The sequence below is a fragment of the Hypanus sabinus genome (genome assembly GCF_030144855.1).
Source record: "Hypanus sabinus isolate sHypSab1 chromosome X2 unlocalized genomic scaffold, sHypSab1.hap1 SUPER_X2_unloc_5, whole genome shotgun sequence".
NCBI lineage: Eukaryota > Metazoa > Chordata > Chondrichthyes > Myliobatiformes > Dasyatidae > Hypanus > Hypanus sabinus.
The window spans coordinates 759,441-784,754 of record NW_026779005.1 but is presented as its reverse complement, the minus strand read 5'-3'; the positions used below and the strand labels follow the sequence as shown (position 1 = coordinate 784,754).

General features: G+C 45.4%; 1 protein-coding gene across 1 annotated transcript; it reads left to right on the top strand.

Annotated features, from left to right (window-relative positions):
- Nucleotides 1-4,503: 4,503 nt before the first annotated feature.
- LOC132385926 (zinc-binding protein A33-like) lies at nucleotides 4,504-23,541 on the top strand (the record flags this gene model as incomplete). Its single annotated transcript, XM_059958160.1, has 6 exons — nucleotides 4,504-5,199; nucleotides 5,667-5,762; nucleotides 6,173-6,406; nucleotides 8,220-8,242; nucleotides 8,329-8,447; nucleotides 23,051-23,541. Coding segments are annotated over exons 1-6 (1,374 nt in total), but the record flags the coding sequence as incomplete, so codon positions are not given.
- Nucleotides 23,542-25,314: the final 1,773 nt, after the last annotated feature.

Below are 25,314 nucleotides of genomic sequence, written 5' to 3'. Positions count from 1 at the left end.
AATTTTTTATCTTTAATTGAACAAATCAAGCAACTTGTTACCAGGTGGTCCCCATTATCTCTGTCATTGGTTGGTCGAATTAATACTAACAAGATGATAGTATTACCCAATTTTTTATATTTAATCGAAGCATTACCAATTTTTATTCCTAAAGCTTTTTTTGATATTATTGATTGCAAAATATCTTAGTACATGTGGCAGAATAAAAATCCTACATTAAGTAAGAAATATTTACAGAAGCCTAAGTAGGAAGGTGGTTTTGCTTTGCCAAACCTAAGATTTTACTACTGGGCAGTTACCATCTGATAGTTAATATTTTGGACACGAGAATTGGTCGTAGTACCTTACCCACAATGGGTAAATTTGGAGTGTAAATCTGTACAAGGCTTCTCATTGTTTTCTATTTTAGGATCTTTGCCTCCTTTTGCTTTATCTAAACAAAATAAACAAATAACTAATCCTATAGTTAAACATACATTAAGAATATGGTTTCAATTTCGTAAATTCTTCGGCTTGAATAAGTTTATCTTATCAAGCTCTCTGATATCTAACTTTTTTTTCCAGCCCTCTTTTATGGACCCAGCCTTTGTGTTATGGAAAACAAAAGGTATAACATGTTTTCGTGATCTATTTTTAGATAACAGTTTTCTGTCCTTTGAACAGCTATCCATCCTAAAACTCTTTTTTTTTTAGATACTTGCAAGTTAGAAATTTCTTGAATGTTAGTCTTTTCTGAAATTATGTCCAATGGACATTACTGAAAAAAATCTGGCTCTGAATCCTTGCCAGAAGGGTTTAGTAGCCATCATTTATAATATGATCATGAAAATACAGCCAGGACTATGAGAAAACATTAAGAAGGAATGCGAAAAAGAACTTCATTTTCTTATACCCACAGGGCAGTGGGAGAACATTTTACAATTAATCAATTTTTCTTCTATTTGTGCTAAACATGACTAATACAATTTAAGGATGTTCATAGGGCTCACATGTCCAAGGATAAACTCACTCGATTTTATTCTTATGTTAATCCAGCCTGTGACAGATGTCATTCTGAAGTTGCTTCATTGACCCACATGTTCTAGTCTTGCCCATTTGGAAAATTATTGGAAAGATGTTTTTGGTATTATTTCAACAGTTCTGAATATCAAATTGCAACCGCATCCTATTTCTGCAACTTTCAGTTTACCAATGGTGGATAATAGTCATTTATTCCCCCCTCAGCCCGGCGGATGATTGCATTTTTTTACATTAATGGCTAGATGATCTATCCTTTTTAACTGGAAAGAAATTAATCCTCCAACTATATTTCAGTGGTTTTCTCAAACTATTTCTTGTTTGAGTTTAGGAAAAAATTCGAAGTGTTGTCTTTGACCCTTCAGTTAATTTTCAAGAAATTTGGAGACCATTTATTCAACATTTTCAGATGAGCTAAATTTACTTTTCCAAAACTTTACTTTTAATATCCTTAATTATTTGCGGAGTTATTGACGTTACTGTGTATAATTGATATAATGCAATGGCCCATGTCGGTTAGGATTTGTTTAATTTATTTTCTTCATTTTTTGTAACACCTATGAGTTTGGGAGGTTATTATCATCTATTTGTATTTATACCTTAACCTATTAATTATGTACTCTCAAGCTCTTTGTATTCGTGTTTCATTTATGTTTGTTTAAACTCAATAAAAAGATTTAAAAAGGACTATTCTGAGGAAAGGGTGGAATAGGCGCAACGGGCCGAATGGCCGGACATGCTCCTGTTCGTTACTTTCTAAAGCACGAGTTTACCTTTGCGCCTTGTTCTCCCTTGGTTTTCAGCCGTTCGGATTGCACAGGGGAGCGGTGAGAGCTCCGGAGATCCACCGGCAGCCGCTGCGGGGCAGCTCCCGTCTCCCAGCAGGAAGGGACGGGGCTGGGAGACAACTCCAGACAACGTGCCCCGATCCTCGACGGGGAAAGGCCGGGCGCCTCCGTGTAGCTGAAACATCTCACGGAATCTCCGCCGGTCGCTTCAGCTCTGCCTTCGAAATGATTCACGACCCGCCGGTGGTGCAGCCGAAATCCGAGGCGCAGCTCCCGGTCTCCGGCCCACTCGGTCCCGGTCCAAACAGCGTCCCGCCCACTGACACCCCTCAGCCAATGGGAGCATCCCTCTCCCAGCGGTGATCGCTGATTGGCTGCCAGTGTGTGAGGACGGGCTACTGCTGGGAGCTGGAGATGTCAGTCACAGTTTGTTCACAGAATTAAAGGAAAATCCCCGAAACTCAAATTTCAAAGTAAATATTATCAGAGTACAGATAAATCACTACGTTCCACCCGGAGAAGCATTTTCCTGCGGACATACTTAGAAAAAGTGTAGAATAGTAACGATAACAGAAGCAGGCAGTGAAAGATCAGCCAGAGTGCTTAAGGTAACAAACTGTGCAAAAACAGAGAAACACCGATAAATAACAACAGCATGAAATAACCGCAGCGGCTGCTGATGGATCTCGGGAGCTCTCACCGCTCCCCTGTGCAATCCGACAGGCGGAAGGCCAAGGGAGAACAAGGCGCAAAGGGAAACTCGTGATTTGGAAAATAAGAAACAGGATCAAGCGTTGCCATTCGGCCCGTTGCACTGTTCTGCCCCTCACTCAGAACATGTTGAACTTTGCACTCAGCGCCACTTTCCTGAAACGTTCCCAACATCGCCGAGCTCCTAAATATGTCCGTTTACTTTAGGAAACTTGTGGAGAAAACTCCAAATATTCACTGCACTGTGTTGGGGAAATTTCTCCTCATCTCAGTCCTGCTGAGGTGGCCTCGGATTTTGAGACTGTGACCCCTTGTTCCACTGCCCAGCCAGGAAAAACATCATTCCTGCCCCTACCCTGTAAATACCCCATGAGACTGTGTCTGTCTCAGTCAGGAAGCTTCTCCATGTGAACCTTGTGTTAATGAAATTGGTGACAGTTCTTTCAGACCAGCAGCTTTGACCACAAGAACACCAGGCAGTGGTCAGCACGGAATGTCCTGCAGTTAATGCAGGAGAAGGACTGGATGGACACAGTGGAGTGGTTCCCTGAGCAGACAGTCCAGACCATCTGGCAGAATGCCTCATCACCAGATCTCTCCAACGGGCAGCAATACCTCACCTGTCTGGCGGCGATTCGGGCCCCTCCCAGTCTGATCCTTGCTGTATGCCCGGAGATCACTCCCACAGCGCGCTGCCCCGAGATTACTGCAGTGGAGACGAGACGGTCACTCACCTCTTTGCGGACTGTGGGCTGGCGAAGATCTGTGGAGAAAGATGCAAGGGCCTGTGCCACAGCAGCTGCGTGACAGAAGGCTCACTGATCCTCGGGCTGTTCCCAGGACGCGCAGGAAAACGGACAGCGAGTGCTGCTGGAAGATCATCTATTCGGGGAAAGATGCACGAAACTTGTTGGCCTGCCATCACATCGAGATGTCGGGAGAGCAGGGGTTCCCAACCTGGGGTCCACGGTTCCTGTTACTGGTATTGGTCTTTGGCATAAAAAAAAACGTTTGAGAACCGCTGTCGTACAGGAATACTGCCGAATGACACATTCCAGACTACAGGGACACCATTGGAACTACAGGGATCCTCTACACTGGACAGGGAGAGGCCGGGTTGGCTGAGGAAGCCTCAATGTTATTGTAGTAGTGAACCACCCCAGGGGGGCAGACGGCTTCTCCTTTCAGCGCAGGACTTCAATCGTCTTCCAGGGGAAGGTCCTTCCGACCGCAGGGATGAGGCCTTTGGAGATTCAGCTGACGTTTTTGTCGCACTGGGATTTTACAAGATGGGGTTGCTCACACACTGAACATAGAAATGGTCAGAATTTCCACTGAACACATCCAGCAAAACCATGTTGATTCCCGGAGCAAACACGAAGAAATATGCTGATGCTGGAAATTCAAACAACACACACAAAATGCTGGTGGGACACAGCAGGTCAGGCAGCATCTGTAGGGAGAAGCACTGTCGATGTCAGGACTGACTGAAAGCAGAGATAGTAAGAGATTTGAAAGTAGTGGGGGGAGGGGAAATGCGAAATGATAGGAGAAGACCGGAGGGGGTGGGGTGAAACAGAGAGCTGGAGAGGTGATAGGCAAAAGGGATACAGAGCTGGAGAAGGGAAAGGATCATGGGACGGGAGGCCTCGGGTGAAAGAAAGTAGGAGGGGGAGCACCAGAGGGCGATGGAGAACAGGCAGAGATGGGGAGAGAGAGAGAAAAAAAGACAAACAACTAAATATGTCAGTGATGGGGTAAGAAGGGGAGGAGGGGCATTAACGGAAGTGAGAGAAGTCAATGTTCATGCCATCAGGTTGGAGGCTGCCCATGTGTTGTTCCTCCAACCTGAATGTGGCTCCATCTTGACAGACGAGGAGTCCATGGATAGACATATCAGAATGGGACTGGGACGTGGAATTAAAATGTGTGGCCACTGGGAGATCCTGCTTTCTCTGTCGGACCGAGCGTAGGTATTCAGCGAAACGGTCTCCCAGTCTGCGTCGGGTCTCACCAATATATAAAAGGCCACACCGGGAGCACCGGACACAGTATAACACACCAGCTGTCCTGACGAAGGGTCTCGGCCCGAAACGTCGACAGTGCTTCTCCCTACAGATGCTGCCTGGCCTGCTGTGTTCCACCAGCATTGTGTGTGTGTTGTGTGATTCCCCGAGTCTGCAGCGCGCGTAGTGGACAATCGCGGTACTGCAGGGGATCAGCAACTCCCCGAAAGTGAAAGCATTCTGAATCAGGAAGTGCCGGAGTTAACATGGCTTCGAAAGGAGAGACCGACAGTTTGAGCGAGGAGGTGATTTGTCCCGTCTGTCTGGATTTCTTCACCGATCCGGTTACACTGGAGTGCGGACACAACTTCTGTCGCTCTTGTATCACACGGTATTGGGAAAGGGAGGAGAGAAACTCCTGCCCGGAATGTAGAGAGGAGTTTGCTGACCGCACCCTCAGGGTGAATCGGGCCTTAGCAAATCTGACACAAAAAGTACGAAATCTAAACCTGAATCCGAAAGGGAAGGAAAGTAAACGTCACTGCGAGGAACATGAGGAAGAACTGAAGCTGTTTTGTGAAACGGACAAGACACTGATCTGTCTGGTCTGTAGAGACGCGCAGGAACACAGAGAGCACCGCTTCATGCCGATTAAAGAAGTTGTTAAAATCTACAAGGTAAAAACTAACGTTAACTTAACATATTTCCTTTGTCCTTTGCTACACCTGACTCCTAACCTCCTCCCTCGTCACCATTCAGGGCCGCAAACAGCCCAGTTCCTCCCGTTTCTTCCATGGTCGATTGTCCTCTCGTATTAGATTCCTTCTTCTCCAGCCCTTTACCTCTTCCACCTGTCCCCTCTCAGCTTCTCACTTCATCACCCTCCCCCACGTTCCCCCTCACGTTGTCTCACCCGTCACCTGTCAGCTGGTTCTCGTCCCCAACCTTTTTATTCTGGCTTCTCTCCCATTCCTTCCCAGTCCCAAAGAAGGGTCTCATCCCGGAACACCGACTGTTTATTTCCCCTGAATAGATGCTGCCTGACTCACTGAGTTCCTCCAGCATTTTGTGTGATAATCGGGTTTGATCACCTGTTTCTTTTGATGCATCTTTGTTTCTATTTCCTTCACTCTCTGACCTCCAGGATCAGCTAAAATCTTCCTTAGACTCTCTCACAAAAAAGAAATCAGACTTCCAGGAAAAGGAGCAGCAACAGAAAGAGAAGATTTCCGGAGTTCGGGTGAGGCTTCCTGAGCGGAATTTCTGATATTACTGTCGAGTTTTGCTCCATTTAATGCAGAATAGCCGAGTATCGCAGCTCCAGTGACCTGGGTTCGATCCTGACCTCTGCTGCTGTCTGTGTGGAGTTTGCAGGCTCTCCCTGTGACCACGAGAGACTCCGACACATCCCAGGGACATGCTGGATAAATGGCTAATTACCGTTAACCCTGAAAAGGTGGGGAAGGTGTGTGTGAATCAGATGAGAGTTTATGGTTCAATATGTGAGAGCAGGTTTCAGGAAAACGTGAGGGAATGGTGTTGACGGGAATGCTCTCAGAAGTAGCATGGACTCCAATAGACCGAACTGAATGACGAAAGGAAACAGAGCACAGTAATGCAGTATATTAATCTTCACCTTTCCTTCGACAGGAACAGTCACACAGTGTTCAGTCCCACATCACATCCCAGTTTGCTGAACTGCGCCAGATTATCACTGAGAAAGAGCAGAGCTTACTCAGGGATCTCAGGGAAGAAGAGAAGAGGATTCTCAACCCAATGGAGAAAAATCTTCTAGCCCTTCAAGAGAATATAAGGATTATTCAGGAGGAAATCACTAAGTTAAAGGAACAGATGGATCAGAACGACAGTGTGATGTTTCTCAAGGTGAGGAATTATATTTCAATTTGTTTCTGTCAAAGGGCACTGAATGAACAATGGTATATTTGAAATAAACACAGCACAGCGGCCAATTCTAACAAATCAATTGCCGCTGCTGGCGACCTCACACAAGTTGTTATACCTGCATGACGCGCCCTCCCATCACTCCAATAATGACATTTCAAAATGTCCAAGGTACGCTTTCAGTCCTTCATTAGTAAAATACAATCTTGAAGCGATGAAGCTTCAGGGTAATTCATTGTAAAGTAAGCTGCCACACAGCAGTCAAGAACAGAATGACATCCGCCCGTCCCCAGCTCAAAACTGCCCAGAACAAAGTACAGATACGTAACCTTTCCCCTTCGCCTTTACTACATCCCCACTCACGTGACGAGTTACCATAATAAACACGTAACACAGAATACAATGCAGACAGAAAACAGATATGTTGCTCCTACACACAACATTTACAAATGGCAGTAAACTGTTTCTCACCAGACAATTGATGCAACTATTCAGGGTTGTTGTTGTCCCATAATAATAAGATTATGAAGGGATTGGACACGCTGGAGGCAGGAAGCATGTTCCCGCTGATGGGTGAGTCCAGAACTAGAGGCCACAGTTTAAGAATAAGGGGTAGGCCATTTAGAACAGTGATGCGGAAAAACTTTTTCACCCAGAGAGTGGTGGATATGTGAAATGCTCTGCCCCAGAAGGCAGTGGAGGCCAAGTCTCTGGATGCATTCAAGAGAGAGTTAGATAGAGCTCTTATAGATCGTGCGGTCAAGGGATTTGGGGAGAGGGCAGGAACGGGGTACTGATTATGCATGATCAGCCATGATCACAGTGAATGGCTGTGCTGGCTAGAAGGGCCGAATGGCCTACTCCTGCACCTATTGTCTATTGTCTATTGTCCTAAAACTGGGCTTCCACAACTTCTGTACACCCCAGGACAAAATGCAAATCTCTCTGAAATTATTTACTCCGATCATAACACAGAGCTGCTGACTGTTTCCTTAAATACCGCATTAAATATCCTTTGAAACTCCCATTAACACCCGGTTCCAGTCACAGGCTGTGCGTGTGTCTGGTGCGGAGGGTGTGAGGGTCTTTGTCAATCAGTGAGAACAAAGAATGTGACCCACACATTAGACTTATCCTCCATATCCGGTTTCCATCAGATTATGGAAACTTTCACTGTCTCTTTATTTTCTGGATATATTTCACATGGGATTATATCCCATTCTCTATCATAAACAGGCCATTAGGTCCATCTTCTATCAGTTTCCCTGCTTCACAATCCTCCTTCCACCTACTCACCACAACCAGCAACAGTGCCCTGAACTCCCTGGTCCCTCACGTGTTTATCCAGCCTCCCCATTACAGTCACTCTGCTGTTCCATTTCATCCACTCCTGTGGCAGCGAGTTTCACATCCTCTTCACTAAATTTCTTGTGGAATTTGTTAAAATCCATCTGGAATTACATCTCCCCACAAGTCTTCCCATAAATAGAGGAACTTCCTCCACCGCACACAATCAAATACATCACTGATCATAAATTCCTCCATCCTATCACACTGACTTCATATCCAGATGAAAATGCACAGCCTGTCCTGTCTTCCCTGTTAGTTTCTTCCTCTCAGTAATGGTCTGACATTCAGAAACTTTCCCTGTCATTTACCCAGTGGTTCTGTATTGTCGGTGTGTCTGAGTGATTGTGGGAGTGGGAATTTTCAGCACCTTGTAATGATTTGGATGAAATTCAGGATGTGGACAGTAAGTGCAAGTCTAATCAGATTTGTGTTTTATTTATTTCAGGAGGAAGCTCGTCGGAACAGAAGGTAGGACAGGCTCTTTACTGAAACCCTGAATGGATTTGAAAATAGTTCAGAATAGCAATTTATAACCAGCAGTTTAATATTTACAGGATTAATGACGATGTCCAGGAATTGTCAGTGACAGATGAGACCCTACCGGTTGAAAAATTCGATCACCTCTATTTGTTGAACACAGTGCTGAGAGAAATGCTTGATGCTATTAATCGAGGTAAAACTTACAAAGATTCATTTCTCCTTATTTATGAAGATCAATTTAGTTCCAATTTGAGGCAAAGATTGTCTGTAATACTGGGGTGCAGGGGAACTGAAGTTTATTCCACATCAACCCCACTGACTGGGAGGTATCACTGTCACATGGTCAGCTGGAGATGTCAGACCCCTGGACACACCAGCACAGGGTCACAATACAACCAATACACGGGACTGGCAGATGAACCACTGTGTTCCAATCCCAGGCGAATGCACTAACACACCAGTACATAAGTTTGGATCTAACCAGAGGAACTGGGAATTTAATACTGACAATAATATTGTAGGGAATAAAAATGAGTATCAGTGTGGTGACCGGGATTGTCAGGAAAATACACAAGTCCTTCATGTGCCCTGTGAGTGCAGACTCTGACTGACACAGGTCTTCCCCTTTCCGGATCAGCAACTCTCACTGTTGTTAGAGGCAGAAGAGGGGAGTGGTCGTGATTGGGGACTGAATCACCAGGGGAACAGACAGGAGAATCTATTGGTGTGAACAGGACACCCGAATGGTATGTTGCCTCCTGGGTGCCAGGGTCAGGGATGCCTCGAATCGTGTCCGCTGCATTTTAGAGAGGGAGGGAAAGAGCCAGATATCTTGGTAAATTTGTGACAATGACATTGGAAGTAAAAGCAAAGAGGTCCTGAAAATAGAATTTGGAGAGCTTGGTAGAAAGCTCAGAAGCAGTACCCCCAGTGTTGTAATTTCTGGATTGCTGCCTGTGCCACGTGCTGGTGAGGGTAGAAACAGGATAATTTGACAGATAAACATGGCTGAGAAGATGGTGCTGGGGACAGGGATTCAGGTTCTTGGATCATCAGGATCTGTTCTGGTGGAGGAATGAACTGCTCAAAAGGGATGGGTCGCACCTCGACCTGAGGGAGAACAATATTCTCACAGTGAGGTTTGATAGAGCTGTTGGGGAGGGTCTGAACTAAATTGTTGGTGGGGGGGTGTCGGGAACTGGAGTGAAGGGGTAGGACTGATGGTAAAATGCAAAGATAGCGTACAGTCAGACTGTCAGATATGGCGGACAGATGCTAGAACAAAATGTCAGCCAGCAGGGTGAGTATCAATGCATTAGAGATGCAGATTTAAAAAGGGTAGCAGATACAGTACACAAAGTGTTATATCTCAATGCATGGAGTATGAGAAATAAGGTGGATGATCTTGTTGCACCATTACCGATTGTCAGGTATGATGTTGTGGCCATCACGGAATCATGGTTGTATTTGGGATCTGAATGTCCAAGGTTACACAATGTATCGGTGGTATAGGAAGATCGGGTGAGGGGGTGGTGTGGCTCTGCTGGTAAATCAGCAGCAGGATGTGACATAGGATTGGAAGATGTTGAATCCTTGTAGGTTGAGGTAAGGAACTGCAAAAGTAAAAATGACACTGACACCAGTCATATACAGGCCTCCCAACAGTCAGTGGGTTGAGGCCCACAGATTACAACTGGAAATAGAAAAGGCTGATGAAAAGGACAATGTTATGATAATCATGGGAGATTTCAACATGCGGGTGAATTGGGAAAATCAGGTTGGTAAAGGATCTCAAGAGAGTGAGTTTGTTGAATGCAATGTGATGGCTTTCTAGAGCAGTTTGTCATTGAGCCTACTCGGGGAACAGCTCTACTGGGTTGGGTGTTATGTATTGAACCAGAGGTGAGTAGTTAAAAGAAACCTTAGGAAGCAGAGCTCACAACATGACCGAGTTCAACTTGAAATCTGATAAGGAGAAAGTAAAGCCGGACATTATAGTATTTCAGAGGAGTAAAAGAAATTACAGTGGTCTGAGGGAGTTGGCCAAAGCAAATTGGAAGGAGATGCTGCCAGGGATGAGAGCAGAGCAGAAATGGTGTCAGTTTCTGGGAAAATGAGGATAGATGTACTCCAAAAATAAATAAATACTCAAATGGCGAAATAGTACAACCATGGCTGACAAGGGAAGACAAGTTAATGTAAAGGCAAAGGAGAGGGCATACAACTAAACAAAAATTATTCGGAAGGGAGAGGATTGGGAAGCGTTTAAATATCTACAGAGGGGAACTAAAAGGATGATTGGGTGGGAAAAAATAAACAAGAAATTGATTTGAATTGAACTGGCCTGGTTGAAGAAGCTGTCCCGGAGCCTGTTGCTCCCGGCTTTTATGCTGCGGTACCGTATCCCGGATGGTAGCAACTGGTACAGTTTGTGGTTGTGGTGACTCTGGTATCCAATGATCCTTCAGGCCCTTTTTACACACCTATCTTTGGAAAACAAGATAGCAAACTATATCCAATTATTTTTCAAGTATTGTAAAAAAAATAAAACAGAGATGAGAGTGGATATAGGACAGCTAGAAAATGAGGCTGGATACATAATAACAGAGGATAAAGAGATGGCAGATAAACCAAATATTTTGCACCAGTATTCACCGTGGAAGACACCAGCACTGTGCCCGGTGTTGAAGAGTGCGAGGGAAGAGAAGTGAGTGCAGTTACTGTTACAAGGGACAAGCTGCTCAAAAAGCTGAAAGCCCTAAAGATACATAAGTCACCCAGACCAGATGAACTGCACCCTAGTGTTCTGAAAGAGGTCGCAGTAGAAATTATGGAGGCATTTCAAATGATCTTTCAAAATCATTGGACCCTGGCATGGTGCCAGAGGACTGGAAATGGCAAATGTCACTTAACTCTTTAAGTAAGGAGGAAGGCAGCAGAAAGGAAATTATTGACCAGTTTGCCTCACCTCTGTGGTTGGGAAGAAATTGGAGTCAGTTGTTAAGTATGAGGTTATGGAATACTTGGTGACACTGGACAAGATAGGACAAGTCAGCATGGCCTGTTGGGATTCTTTGAGATTACAATCAGGATCGATAAAGGGGATGCAGTGGATGTTGTATATTTGGAATCTCAGAAGGCCTTTGACAAAGTGCCACGCATGAAGGTGGTAACCCGGTTAAGAGGCCATGGTATTACAGAAAAGTTACAGGCATGGTCAGAACATTGGCTGATTGGTAGGAAACAGCGAATGAGAGTAAACGGAACCTTTCCTGGTTGGCTGCCAGTGACTCGTGTTCCACAGGGACACAGGTGTTAGGACACCTTCATTTTATGCTGTATATCAAGATTTAGCTGATGGAATAGACAATAAGATAGAGGAGCAGAAAAAGGCCATTCGGCCCATTGAGTTTGCTCCAATATTCAGTCATGGGAAGACCCAATTCTTCCGGACATCCACTCTCCCCTGCTTTCACCCCATACCATTTGATGCCCTGGCTAAATGAGAACCGGTACATCTCTGCCTTAAATATGCCTTGGCCTCCACAGCCACATATCGCAACAAATTCCACAGATTCTCCACAGACACTGACTAAAGTAATTTCTCCACATCTCAGTTCTAAAAGGACGTCCTCCAGTCATGAAGTCATACCCTCTTGTCCTAGAGTAGATGGCTTTGTTTCCAGGTTTTGCAGATGATACGAAGATTGGCGGTGGGGCCGGTAGTGTTGAGGAAACAGTTAGGCCTGACAAGGACTTGGATGAGGAGAATGGGAAAGAAATTGGCAAATTATATACAATGTTGGAAAATACATGGTCCTGCACTTTGGTCGTAGAAATAATGTGCAGATTTTTTTTTCAAATGGGGAGAAAATCAAAAAAATCTGAGACGAAATTGGACTTAGCAGTCATTCTGCAGAACTTCCTAAATGGTAACTTGCAGGTAGAGTCACTGGTGAGGAAGGCAAATCCAACGTTAGCATTGAATTCAATCGGTTTAAATAGCATTCATTTCAAGAGCAGGGATGTGATGCTGAGGATTTATAAGGCACTGGTGAAGACTCACCTTGAGTATTGTGAACAATTTTGGGCTCCTCGTCTAAGAAAAGATGTGCTGGCATTGCAGAAGGTTCATTTCATGAGGATGATTCCAGGAATGAAAGGGTTATCATACGAGGAACGTTTAATAGCTCTGTGTCTGTACTCGCTGGAATTTAGAAAGATGAGGGGGAATCTCATTGAAACCTTTCAAATGTTGAAAGTCCTAGAAACCTTTCGAATGTTGAAAGTCCTAGACAGAGTAGATGTGAAAAGGATGTTTCCCATGGTGTGGTGTTTAGGACAAGAGGGCACAGCCTCAAGACAGAGGGGGAATCTATTTAAAACATGTGGAGAAATTTGTGCCAGCAGCTGGTGAATTTGTGGAACCTGTTGGGTGTATTTAAGGCAGAGCTTGATAGGTTCTAGATTGGACACAGCATCAAAGGTTACGGGGAGAAGACCAGGTAGTGGGGCTGAGGAGGGAAAAAAGGATCAGCAATTATTGAATGGCGGAGCAGACTCGATAGGAAAATGGCCTAATTCTGCTCCTATGTCTCATGGTGATCAGACCACTACATTGAAGCATTGTGAGAATGAGCTCGGACTCACCAACAAGCATTGACATGGGTCAAGATTTCATCTCGGGAGAAGCACACACAGCATAACCGGCCTGGCAAAGCTCCCTCACACACATACACAGGAAGGATTGGCAGATTGTAGTCAGAGCCTCAGCAATGTACGTTGTTATTTCCCTCAGTAACCTGGAAACCAGACTCTTCAGAGACAGTCATTTATTGATTTAAACAACTCAATCACGTGTGACACATTGTCAACACACACCAGACATGTGATGACACACTGTAACATAAAAACTTCTTCAATGTGCATACTCTCCTTCAATGTGTATACACTCCACACGGATATTTACCACAATCCACACACACACACACACACAGATATACTATCAGAGTGTGACACACGGCCACAGAAATAGGCATAAATTCCCATTTAGGATTGAAATCTGCCGTCCTTACCCAGTCTGTCTGTTCTGTGGCACTGAGCTGCCCTCTGACGTGACGTCACATCAACACTTCACAGACAGACTCCGGGGTGAGATTCCTCAGGAGGATGATCTGGGAGGGTTTGATGGATGTTGAACTCACGGCCCACTTCATCAATCTGCAAGACTAAGATGTCTTCTTGAGCCTGTCCCATTTGTGTGTGTTTGCCCCCCCCCATCCCTCTAACCATTTCCCATCTGTGTATTTATTTTAAAATATGTTATTTTTTACCTGTTTCGACAGCGTCTGAGGGCAAATTCCGTTCACCAACCTCCCTCTCTCTGAGAATGTTACCCGATTTCCCATCTCACCTTCAATCGGAGGCCTTTGGTTCTGTACTCCCATTTCTTGGAAAAAGAACGTTATTTAAGCTCCTTAGAATTATTCACCTTGATAAGGGGTCATACCTGAACATCCTACACTACAGCTGAATAGCCCAAGCTTACTCACTCTTTGCTTTTAACCCAGGCCCCCAGTCTTGGTAACATCCTCCTGAAGCCTCCTGTCCAGTGTAATGACATCCTCCCCATATTCGGGAACCGGAAATGCAGACAATGCTCCAAGTGTGGTCCATCATCGACATCAAAGGCCTTGCTGAATTTCATGTGGACAGTGTGGAATAGGCTGATGAATACACGACTGAAGGTGGTTTTTTAGATTGGGACAAGAAGGGCGGTGTGGGAGCTAAATTCTGAAGGAAGGCAGTGTAAAAAAAAAACTTTGCGTACTAGAACGGCGAGACTGCGCAGGACAGCACGGAGAGTTTAAAAAGATGACCACCCTATACAGCGGGCAGCGGAGTGGGTGGCAGCAGAGTGTAGGGCTTTGGCTCAACGGGCTTATGCGGTAATGGGAAGAGGCGAGAGCGAGGCACCGACTCTTTTCCTCCCCTTGGCAAATCGGCCCGGACGGACGGTGGAACAGCAGGGTACATTAGCGAACGGTTTAAAAAGTTCGTGTGCTTGGTGAAGTAAGTGGGTGAGTAGATCTATCTTTCTTTGTTTCATTCCTGTAGAATTAGGTAGCATGTCTGCAGGGTTAGTGCTTTGTTCAGGGTGTCAGATGTGGGAATCCTGGGAGACCTCCAGCCTCCCTGATAGCCACATCTGCACCAGGTGAACCGAGATTCAGCTCCTCGGAGACCGTGTTAGGGATCTGGAGCTGCAGCTTGATGACCTACTGCTTATTAGAGAAAATGAAGAGGTGATAGACAGGAGCTACAGGGAGGTAGTCATCCCTAGGCTACAAGGGTCATAAAACTGGGTGACTGTCAGGAGAGGGAAGGGAAATGCCGGGATAGTGGAGAGCACCCCTGTGGCTGCCCCCCTCAGCAACAAGTATATCGTTTTGGATGCTGTTTAGGGGGATGACCTGACAGGGGACGGCCACGGTGACCGGGTCTCTGGCACTGAGCCTGGCGCTGTTGTGCAGGAGGGAAGGAGGGAGAAGAGGAATACGGTAGTCATAGGGGATTCCATAGTCAGTGGAACAGACAGGAGATTCTGTGCGCCTGGCAGAGATACCCACATGGTGTGCTGCCTCCCAGGTGCCAGGGTACAGGATGTCTCGGATCGGGTCCAGAATATCCTGAAGGGAGAGGGCGAGCAGCCAGCTGTCTTGGTACATGTTGGTACCAATGACATAGAGAGGAAAAGGGAGGAGGTCCTGAAGAGAGATTTCCGGGAGTTAGGAATGAAGCTGAGAAGCAGGACCTCCAGGGTAGTAATCTCAGGATTGCTACCCGTGCCACGTGCTAGCGAGGGCAAGAATAGTAGGATCAGGCTGATGAATGCGTGGCTGAGAGACTGGTGCAGGGGGCAGGGCTTCAGATTCTTGGATCATTGGGATCTCTTCTGGGGGACGTACTACTTATTCAAAAAGGATGGGTTACACCTGAACCCGAAGGGGATCAATATCATCGCAGGAATGTTTAATAGAGCTGTTAGGGAGGGTTTAAACTAATTTGGCAGGGGGATGGTAAACCGGAATGATAGAGTGGAGGAGAGGGAATCTATAAATCTAAGATAGTGAGCAGTAAAGATGTCAGGAAGGACAGGCAGGTGATGGGGCAAATTTGCAGCCACTGGGATGAGTTGCAGTGCAATCAAAGCAAAAATTACCAAATACTGGACTTAAGGTGTTATACTTAAATACACACAGCATAAGGTATAAGGTGGATGATCTTGTCGTACAGCTACAGATTGGCAGGTATAATTTTGTGGCCATCACTGAGACGTGGCTAAAGGATGCATGTCTGTGAGAGCTGAACGTCCAAGGATACACGGTGTATCGGAAGGATAGGCAGGTAGGCAGAGGGGGTGGCGTGGCTTTATTGGTATGAAATGATATTAAATCATTAGAAAGAGGTGACATAGGATCGGAAGGTGCAGAATCTTTATGGGTTGAGCTAAGAAATCGCAGGGGTGAAAGGACCCTGATGGCAGTTATCTACAGGCCTCCTAACAGCTGCAGTGATGTGGACTACAAATTACAACAGGAAATAGAAACGGCTTGCCAGTAGGGCAGTGTTATGATAATTGTGGGGATTTTAACATGCGAGTGGATTGGGAAAATCAGGTCGACACTGGATCTCAAGACAGAGAATTTGTAGAATGTATACGAGATGCTTTTTCAGAACAACTTGTTGTTGAGCCTACTAGAGGATCAGAGATACTGGATTGGATATTGTGTAATGACTCAGAGGTGATTAGAGAGATTGAGGTGAAGGAACCGTTAGGAGGCAGTGATCGTAACATGATTGACTTCACTGTGAAATTTGAGAAGGAGAAGCACACAAAACATAACCGGCCTGGCAAAGCTCCCTCACACACATCCACAGGAAGGATTGGCAGATAATAGTCAGAGCCTCAGCAATGTACGTTGTTATTTCCCTCAGTAACCTGGAAACCAATCTCTTCAGAGACAGTCATTTATTCATTAAGCAACTCAATCACGTGTGACACATTGTCAACACACACCAGACATGTTATCACACACTGTAACATACAAATTCCTCAATGTGCACACTCTCCTTCAATGTGTATACACACCACACGGATATTTACCACAATCAACACACACACACACACGGATACACTATCAGAGTGTGACACACAGCCACAGAAATAGGCACAAATTCCCATTTAGGATTGAAATCTGCCGTCCTTACCCAGTCTGTCTGTTCTGTGGCACTGAGCTGCCGTCTGACGTGACGTCACATCAACACTTCACAGACAGACTCCGGGGTGAGATTCCTCAGGAGGATGATCTGGGAGGGTTTGATTGATGTTGAACTCACGGCCCACTTCATCAATCTGCAAGACTAAGATGTCTTCTTGAGCATGGCCCATTTGTGTGTGTTTGCCCCCCCCCCCCATCCCTCTAACCATTTTCCATCTGTGTACCTGCCAAAATTTATTTTAAAATATTTTATCTTTACCTGTTTCTTCAGCGTTTGAGGGCAAATTCCATTTACCAACATCCCTCTCTGTGAGAATGTTACCCGATAGACCACTCAGAAAAATTTCCCGTCTCACTTTCAATCTGAGGCATCTGGTTCTGTACTCTCATTTCTTGGAAAAAGAAACTTTATTTAAGCTCCTTATGAATTATTTACCTCAATAAGGGGTCATTCCTGAACATCCTACACTACAGCTGAATAGCCCAAGCTTATCCACTCTCTGCTTTTAACCCAAGCCCCCAGTCCTGGTAACATCCTCCTGAAGTGTCCAGTGTAATGACATCCTCCCCATATTCGGGAACCGGAAATGCAGACAATGCTCCAAGTGTGGTCCATCATCGACATCAAAGGCCTTGCTGAATTTCATGTGGACAGTGTGGAATAGGCTGATGAATACAGGACTGAAGGTGTTTTTTAGATTGGGACAAGAAGGGCGGCGTGGGAGCTAAATTCTGAAGGAATGCAGTTTTTTTAAAAAACTTCGCATACAAGAACGGCGAGACTGCGCAGGACAGCGCGGAGAGTTTAAAAAGATGACCACCCTATACAGCTGGCAGCGGAGTGGGTGGCAGCAGAGTGTAGGGCTTTGGCTCAACGGGCTTATGCGGTAATGGGAAGAGGCGAGAGCGAGGCACCGACTCTTTTCCTCCCCTTGGCAAATCGGCCCGGACGGACGGTGGAACAGCAGGGTACATTAGCGAACGGTTTAAAAAGTCCGTGTGCTTGGTGAAGTAAGTGGGTGAGTAGATCTATCTTTCTTTGTTTCATTCCTGTAGAATTAGGTAGCATGTCTGCAGGGTTAGTGCTTTGTTCAGGGTGTCAGATGTGGGAATCCTGGGAGACCTCCAGCCTCCCTGATAGCCACATCTGCACCAGGTGAACCGAGATTCAGCTCCTCGGAGACCGTGTTAGGGATCTGGAGCTGCAGCTTGATGACCTACTGCTTATTAGAGAAAATGAAGAGGTGATAGACAGGAGCTACAGGGAGGTAGTCATCCCTAGGCTACAAGGGTCATAAAACTGGGTGACTGTCAGGAGAGGGAAGGGAAATGCCGGGATAGTGGAGAGCACCCCTGTGGCTGCCCCCCTCAGCAACAAGTATATCGTTTTGGATGCTGTTTAGGGGGATGACCTGACAGGGGACGGCCACGGTGACCGGGTCTCTGGCACTGAGCCTGGCGCTGTTGTGCAGGAGGGAAGGAGGGAGAAGAGGAATGCGGTAGTCATAGGGGATTCCATAGTCAGGGGAACAGACAGGAGATTCTGTGAGCCTGGTAGAGATACCCGCATGGTGTGCTGCCTCCCAGGTGCCAGGGTACACGATGTCTCGAACCGGGACCAGAATAACCTGAAGGGAGAGGGCGAGCAGCCAGCTGTCTTGGTACATGTTGGTACCAATGACATAGAGAGGAAAAGGGAGGAGGTCCTGAAGAGAGATTTCCAGGAGTTAGGAATGAAGCTGAGAAGCAGGACCTCCAGGGTAGTAATCTCAGGATTGCTACCTGTGCCATGTGCTAGCGAGAGCAAGAATACTAGGATCAGGCAGATGAATGCATGGCAGACAGACTGGTGCAGGACTCAGGGCTTCAGATTCTTGGGTCATTGGGATCTCTTCAGGGGGAAGTATTACCTGTTCAAAAAGGAAGGGTTACACATGAACCATAGCGGGAATGTTTAATAGAGCTGTTAGGGAGGGTTTAAATTAATTTGGCGGGGGGATGTTAAACCGGAATGATAGAGCGGAGGAGGGGGAAAACAGAAATAAATCTAAGATAGTGAGCAGTAAAGATGTCAGGAAGGACAGGCAGGTGATGGAGCAAATTTGCAGCCACTGGGATGAGTTGCAGTGCAATCAATGCAAAAAGTACCAAATGCTGGACGTAAGGTGTCATTCTTAAATACACACAGCATAAGGAATAAGGTGGATAATCTTGTCGTACAGCTACAGATTGGAAGGTATAATTTTGTGGCCATCACTGAGACGTGGCTAAAGGATGCGTGTCTCTGAGAGCTGAACGTCCAAGGATACAAAGTGTATCGGAAGAATAGGCAGGTAGGCAGAGGGGGTGGCGTGGCTTTATTGGTAAGAAGTGATATTAAATCATTAGAAAGAGGTGACATAGGATTGGAAGAATCTTTATGGGTTGAGCTCAGAAATCGCAGGGGCAAAAGGATCCTGATGGCAATTATCTACAGGCCGCCTAACAGCTGCAGTGATGTGGACTACACATTATAACAGGAAATAGAAAAGGTTTGCCAGAAGGGCAGTGTTATGATAATTGTGGGGGATTTTATCATGCGAGTGGATTGGGTAAATCAGGTCAACACTGGATCTCAAGAAAGAGAGTATGTAGAATGTCTACGAGATGGGTTTTCAGAACAGCTTGTTGTTGAGCCCACGAGGGGATCAGAGGGACTGGATTGGATATTGTGTAATGACCTAGAGATGATTAGCAGATTGAGGTGCAGGAACCGTTAGGTGGCAGTGATCGTCACATGATTGAGTTCACTGCAAAATTTGAGAAAGTGAAGCCGAAATCCGACGTGTCGGTACTTCAGTGGAGTAAAGAAAATTACGGAGAGAGGAACTGGCCAAATTTGATTGGAAAGGGACACTAGCGGGAGGACGGCTGAACAGCAGTGGCTGGAGTTCATGCGAGAAGTGAGTAAGGTGCAGGACAGATATATTCCAAAAAAGAAGAAATTTTGAAATGGAAACATGTTGCGACCGTGGCTGACAAGAGAAGACAAAGCCAAAGTAAAAGCAAAAGTGAGGGCATTCAAGGAGACAAAAATTACTGGGAAGACAGAGGATTGGGAAGTTTTTAAAAGCTTACAAAAGGAAACTAAGAAGGCCATTAAGAGGGAAAAGATGAACTATGAAAGAAAGCCAGCAAATAATATCAAAGAAGATACTACAACCTTTTTCAAGTATATAAAGAGAAAAAAACAGGTGAGAGTGGATATAGGACTGAGAGAAAATGATGCTGGAGAAATTGTAATGGGAGATAAGGAGATGGCTGAGGAACTGAACGAGTATTTGCATCAGTCCTCACTGAGGAAGATATCAGCAGTATACCGGACACTCAAGGGTTTCAGTGAAGAGAAGTGTGCGCAGTCACAATTATGACAGAGAAAGTACTCAGGAAGCTGGATAGTCTCAGGGTAGATAAATCTCCAGGACCAGATGCAATGCACCCTTGTCTTTTGAAGGAAGTAGCTGTGGTGATCGCGGAGGCATTAGCAATGATCTTTCAAAAGTCAATAGATTCTGGCATGGTTCCGGAGGAGTGGAAGATTGCAAATGCCACTATGGTATTTAAGAAGTGGGCAAGGAAGCAAAAAGTAAATTATAGACCTGTTAGCTTGAGAAATCGATGGGAAGTTTCTGGAGTCAATTGTCAAGGATGAGGTTACGGAGTTCCTGGAAGCACATGACAAGATAGGCCAAACTCAGCATGGTTTTCTTAAAGGAAAATTCTGCCTGACAAACCCATTGAAATTATTTGAGGAGATTACAAGTAGGCTAGACAAGGGAGATACAGTGGATGTTGTGTATTTTGATTTCCTTTGACAAGGTGCCGGACATGAGGCTGCTAAACAAAATAAGAGCCCATGTAATTACAGGAAATTTACATATGTGGATAGAGCGTTGGCTGATTGGCAGGAAACAGAGAGTGGGAATAAAGATAAGAGCCCATGGATCCCATTCTGGTTGTCTGCCAGTTACCAGTGGTGTTCCACAGGGGTCCGTGTTGGGGCCGCTTCTTTTTACGTTGTATATGAACGATTTGGATTATGGAATAGATGGCTTTGTGGTTAAGTTTGCTGATGATACAAAGATAGGAGGAGGGGACGGTAGTGCTGAGGAAATAGAGAGTCTGCAGAGAGACTTCGATAGATTTGGAGAATGGTCAAATAAGTGGCAAATGAAATACAATGTTGAAAAGTGTATGGTCATGCACGTTGGTAGAAGAAATAAACGGGCAGACTATTATTTAAATGGAGAGAGAATTCAAAGTTCTGAGATGCAACGGGACTTGGGAGTGCTCGTGCAGGATAACCTTAAGGTTAACCTCCAGGTTGAGTCGGTGGTGAAGAAGGCGAATGCAATGTTGGCATTCATTTCTAGAGGAATAGAGTATAGGAGCAGGGATGTGATGTTGAGGCTCTATAAGGAACTGGTAAGACCTCACTTGGAATACTGTGTGGAGTTTTGGGCACCTTATTTAAGAACGGATGTTCTGACATTGGAGAGGGTTCAGAGCAGATTCACTAGAATGATTCCGGGAATGAGAGGGTTAACATGTGGGAAACATTTGACCGCTCTTGGACTGTACTCCTTGGAGTTTAGAAGAATGAGGGGAAACCTCACAGAAACACTTTGAATGTTAAAAGGCATGGACAGAGTGGATGTAGCAAAGTTGTTTCCCATGGTGGGGGAGTCTAGTACGAGAGAGCATGACTTAAGGATTGAAGGGCGACCATTCAGAATGGAGATGCGAAGAAATTTCTTTTGCCAGAGGGTGGTGAATCTGTGAATTTCTTGCGGCTGTGGAGGCCAATTCATTGGGTGTATTTAAGACAGAGATTGATAGGTATGTGAGTAGCCAGGGCATCAAAGGTCATGGTGAGACGGTGGGGGAGTGGGACTAAATGGGAGAATGGATCAGCTCATGATTAAATGGCGGAGCAGATTCGAAGGGCCGAATGGCCGGCTGCTGCTGCTTTGTCTTATGGTCTTATTTGAATGCACCAGTATACAAAATAAGGATCTTGTAGAACAGGCAGAGTTTGGCAGGTACAAACTTAGGCAGGTACGACTTTGATCGAAGGAATTAAACGCATAGACAATTCAGTAAACAGGGCGAAAATCAAAAATCAGAAGTGCAAAGGGACTTGAGTGTCCTTGTGCAGGATTCCCTGAAGGTTAACTTGCAGTTTGTGTCAGAGGTAAGATTGGCAATCTCAATGTTTGCTTTCATAACGAGAGGATTAGAGTACGCAAGAGCAAGGATGTAATTCTGAGGTTTTATAAGGCATTGGTCAGACCACACTTGGAGTATTGTGAGCAGTTTTGGGTCCCTTCTATTGCTAAATATGTACTGGCATTGGAGGGGGTGCAGAAGATTCACAAGAATGATTCCGGGAATGAAAGAGTTAACATATGAGGAGTGTTTGATGGTTCTGGGCCTGTACTCATGGGAGTTTAGAAGAATAGCTGATTTATTATCCACCTCTACCCTGTTGTCCCGCCTCCTCCCCATAACTTTTGAGATTCTGACCAATCAAGAAGTTTACTTATTAATTTCTGCTTTAAAAATCAAACAGGAGAAAATCTGCAGAAGCTGGTAATCCAATCTACACAGGTCCTGATGAAGGGTCTCGCCAGATCTCTCCGACACCTGTCTGGAGAGAGTTGATGTTGGGAGGATGTGGGTGGGTCGAGAACGGTGAGCACAGCCTCCGACTATAGGGATGTCCATTTAGGACAGAGATGAGGAGGAATTCCTTTATCCACAGGATAGTGAATCTGCCACAGGCAACTGTGGAGACCAAATAATTGAGTATATTTAAAGCAGAGTAACATACAAAAATTGTTGGGGGAACAGCAGGCCGGGAAGTTTCAATGGAAAAGAGTAAACAGTCGACGGTTCAGACACTTCATCAGGACCTGTGTTGCTTAAGGGTTCCTGCAAATTCATCAACCGTCCTAATGAGGGGCTGTGGGGGATGGGGTCGAGGGAAAGGGGACAAAGTCATCCTCATCTGTCATCTTTGCCCCCTCCAGTTTCTCATTACGACTACACACACAGTTCACCCACGGGGTTTCCACCCCTCCCCCACCTGGACAAATCTGCCATTCATCTCTGCCCTCCTGGTTCCATCTATCACCTCCTTTACTGTCTCAAACCATCACACTGCCCCACTTCGCACTCACAAATGAAAGTGAACATTGTATGACGGGCCTGTTCCTGTGCTGTACTGCTCTATGTTCTCTGTTCCCAGCTTTGAAGAATGAGAGGAGATCTCATGGAAACACAAAATTCATTCAGGGGTCAACAGGCAGGAGTGAGAGAGGATGTTTCCCCTGTTCAGCGGAAAATCCTTGGGGAGACATTAGGTTTCCACCCGCTTTCGTCGGCTCAAACCTCCCCCCGATCCCCGGGACCCCGCTGCCCGAGTCTCCCCCCGATCCCCGGGGACTCCCTAATTCTCTGCTTCTCCCCCCAGTCTCTGTCACACTGGATGTGGAAACGGCGCATCCGTGGCTCGAGGTGTCTGAGGATCGGGAGAGTGTGAGACGGACCTGGACCTGGAGGAATCTCCCTGACACCGGGAAGAGATTCACAGACCTGCCTTGTGTGCTGGGATCGGAGGGATTCACATCGGGGAGACATTACTGGGAGGTGGAGGTGACGGGGATTCGGGTCTGGTGGCTGGGAGTCGCCGCAGAGTCTGTGGAGAGGAAGAGACGGGTCAGTCCGAGTCCGGAGACCGGATTCTGGGTCATTGGGCGGGTTAATGACGTGTTACATCGGGAATATGACATGTCCCGTGGGCTCCCCTCCCCTGAGTGCCGTCTCGCTGCCGGCCCCATCCCCGGGAGGGTGGGAGTTTATCTCAGTTACGAGTCCGGGACAGTTTCATTTTACAACGCGGGGACCAAATCCCATCTCCACACCTTCACTGGGAATAAATTCACGGAGAAACTTTATCCTTTCTTCGCGACTTGGCTGAGAATCTGCTCCGGTTCCGCTCCGGGTCTATAAACGGGTCGGGTCCCGAGACCGGGGTCAGGAGTAAAGTCCCTGCAAATATAAATGTGCGGAGAGTGCAGCTAAATACGTGGCGAAGGAGATGGTGCAGGAGGGAGGGCTTCATGTTTCTGGACAATTGGGCTTTGTTCCCGGGAAGGTGGGGCCTGTTCCGACGGGACGGTTTGCCCCTGAACTGGAGGGGACTAACATTCTTGCGGGTAGATTTGCCAGTGCTCCTGGGGGGGGGGGGGGTAAAAAAGATTTGCAGAGGGAGGGGAACCAGAGTGTTAGAGCAGATAGTGAGGTGGTGGAGGAGGATAACGGTCATGCGAGGATTGCATGAAGAACAGAATTCAAAGATTTGTACATTAGGTTGTAAATTAATTTTCAGAGCTTTAGAAATTGTGGAAAATAAAGACTTCCAAAAAGATTTTGATGAAATACATGCCCAGAACATATATAAAAAAGTGGCTACTTCAGTTTTATACCTATCCCAATAATTGTCTATGTTAGAAAATATTTTGGATAGTCTCTCCTTTGCTAAATAGTAACAGTGAACAATTTTAAATTGAATTAAACACTGATTGGCACATATTAAAGAAGAATTGACCATCTTCATTAACAAAGGTCATATTAAGTTCTCTCTCCCAAACATGTTTAATCTTTAGTGATTAAGGGGATCTGTTTTTTTTTGCAGATTTATTTATTTTTATTATCATTTATTTTGTGATGGCCGATTAATGACTTTTGAATAGTTATTTAGCAAATATTCTCTCTCTCATACACACTTACTGCAATATCTTCAGGTTAGACATTTTTTACAAAAATAATTATCTAAGTTCCCATATATGCAAGAATCTGATTTGTCGGATACTATTTTGAATATGAATCCTTTAGTAAGAGAATTTGTAATTCTCATTGGTAGAATTTAGAATTTATTTTTAATACATTAATACAAACAGATAACCTCCCACCTAAGGGTTATACATGATAGAAATATTCGTTGTTTCAGACGTGATAGAGGGGGAGGGATGAAAGGGGGACGAGTGGCATTACTAGTCAGGGAAAATATCACAACTGTGCATAGATAGGACAGCCCGGAGGGCTTGTCGACAGAGTCCATATGGGTGGAGCTGAGGAACGGGAAAGGTGTGACCACACTAATAGGGGTGTATTATAGACCGCCCAATAGTCAGAGAGAATTGGAGGAGCAAATCTGTATAAAAATAGTAAACCGATGTAAACAAGAAGTTGTAATAGTAGGGGATTTTAACTTTCCACATATTGACTGGGACTCCCAAACTGTAATAGGGCTAGATAGCTTGGAGTTTGTGAAATATTTTCAGAAAAGTTTTCTAAATCAATATCTAGAGGTACTTACGAGAGAGGATGCAATACAAGATCTCCTATTAGGAAACCAGACAGGTCAGGTGACAGAAGTATGTGTAGGCGAACATTTTTGGTCCAGTGACCATAATGTCATCAGTTTCAAGTTAATTGTGGATAAGGATACGTCTGGTCCTCGAGTTGAGGTTCTAAATAGCAGAAGGGCTAATTTTGTGAAAATGAAAAAAAGATCTAGGAAGAGTGGATTGGGATAAGTTTTTTTTTTCCTGACAAGGATGTGTTCAGTAAGTGGAAGGCCTCCGAATGTGAAATTTTGAAGGTGCAGAGTTTGCATTTTCCTGCCAGGATTAAAGGCAAACTTAACAGGCATAGGGAACCATGGTTTTCAAG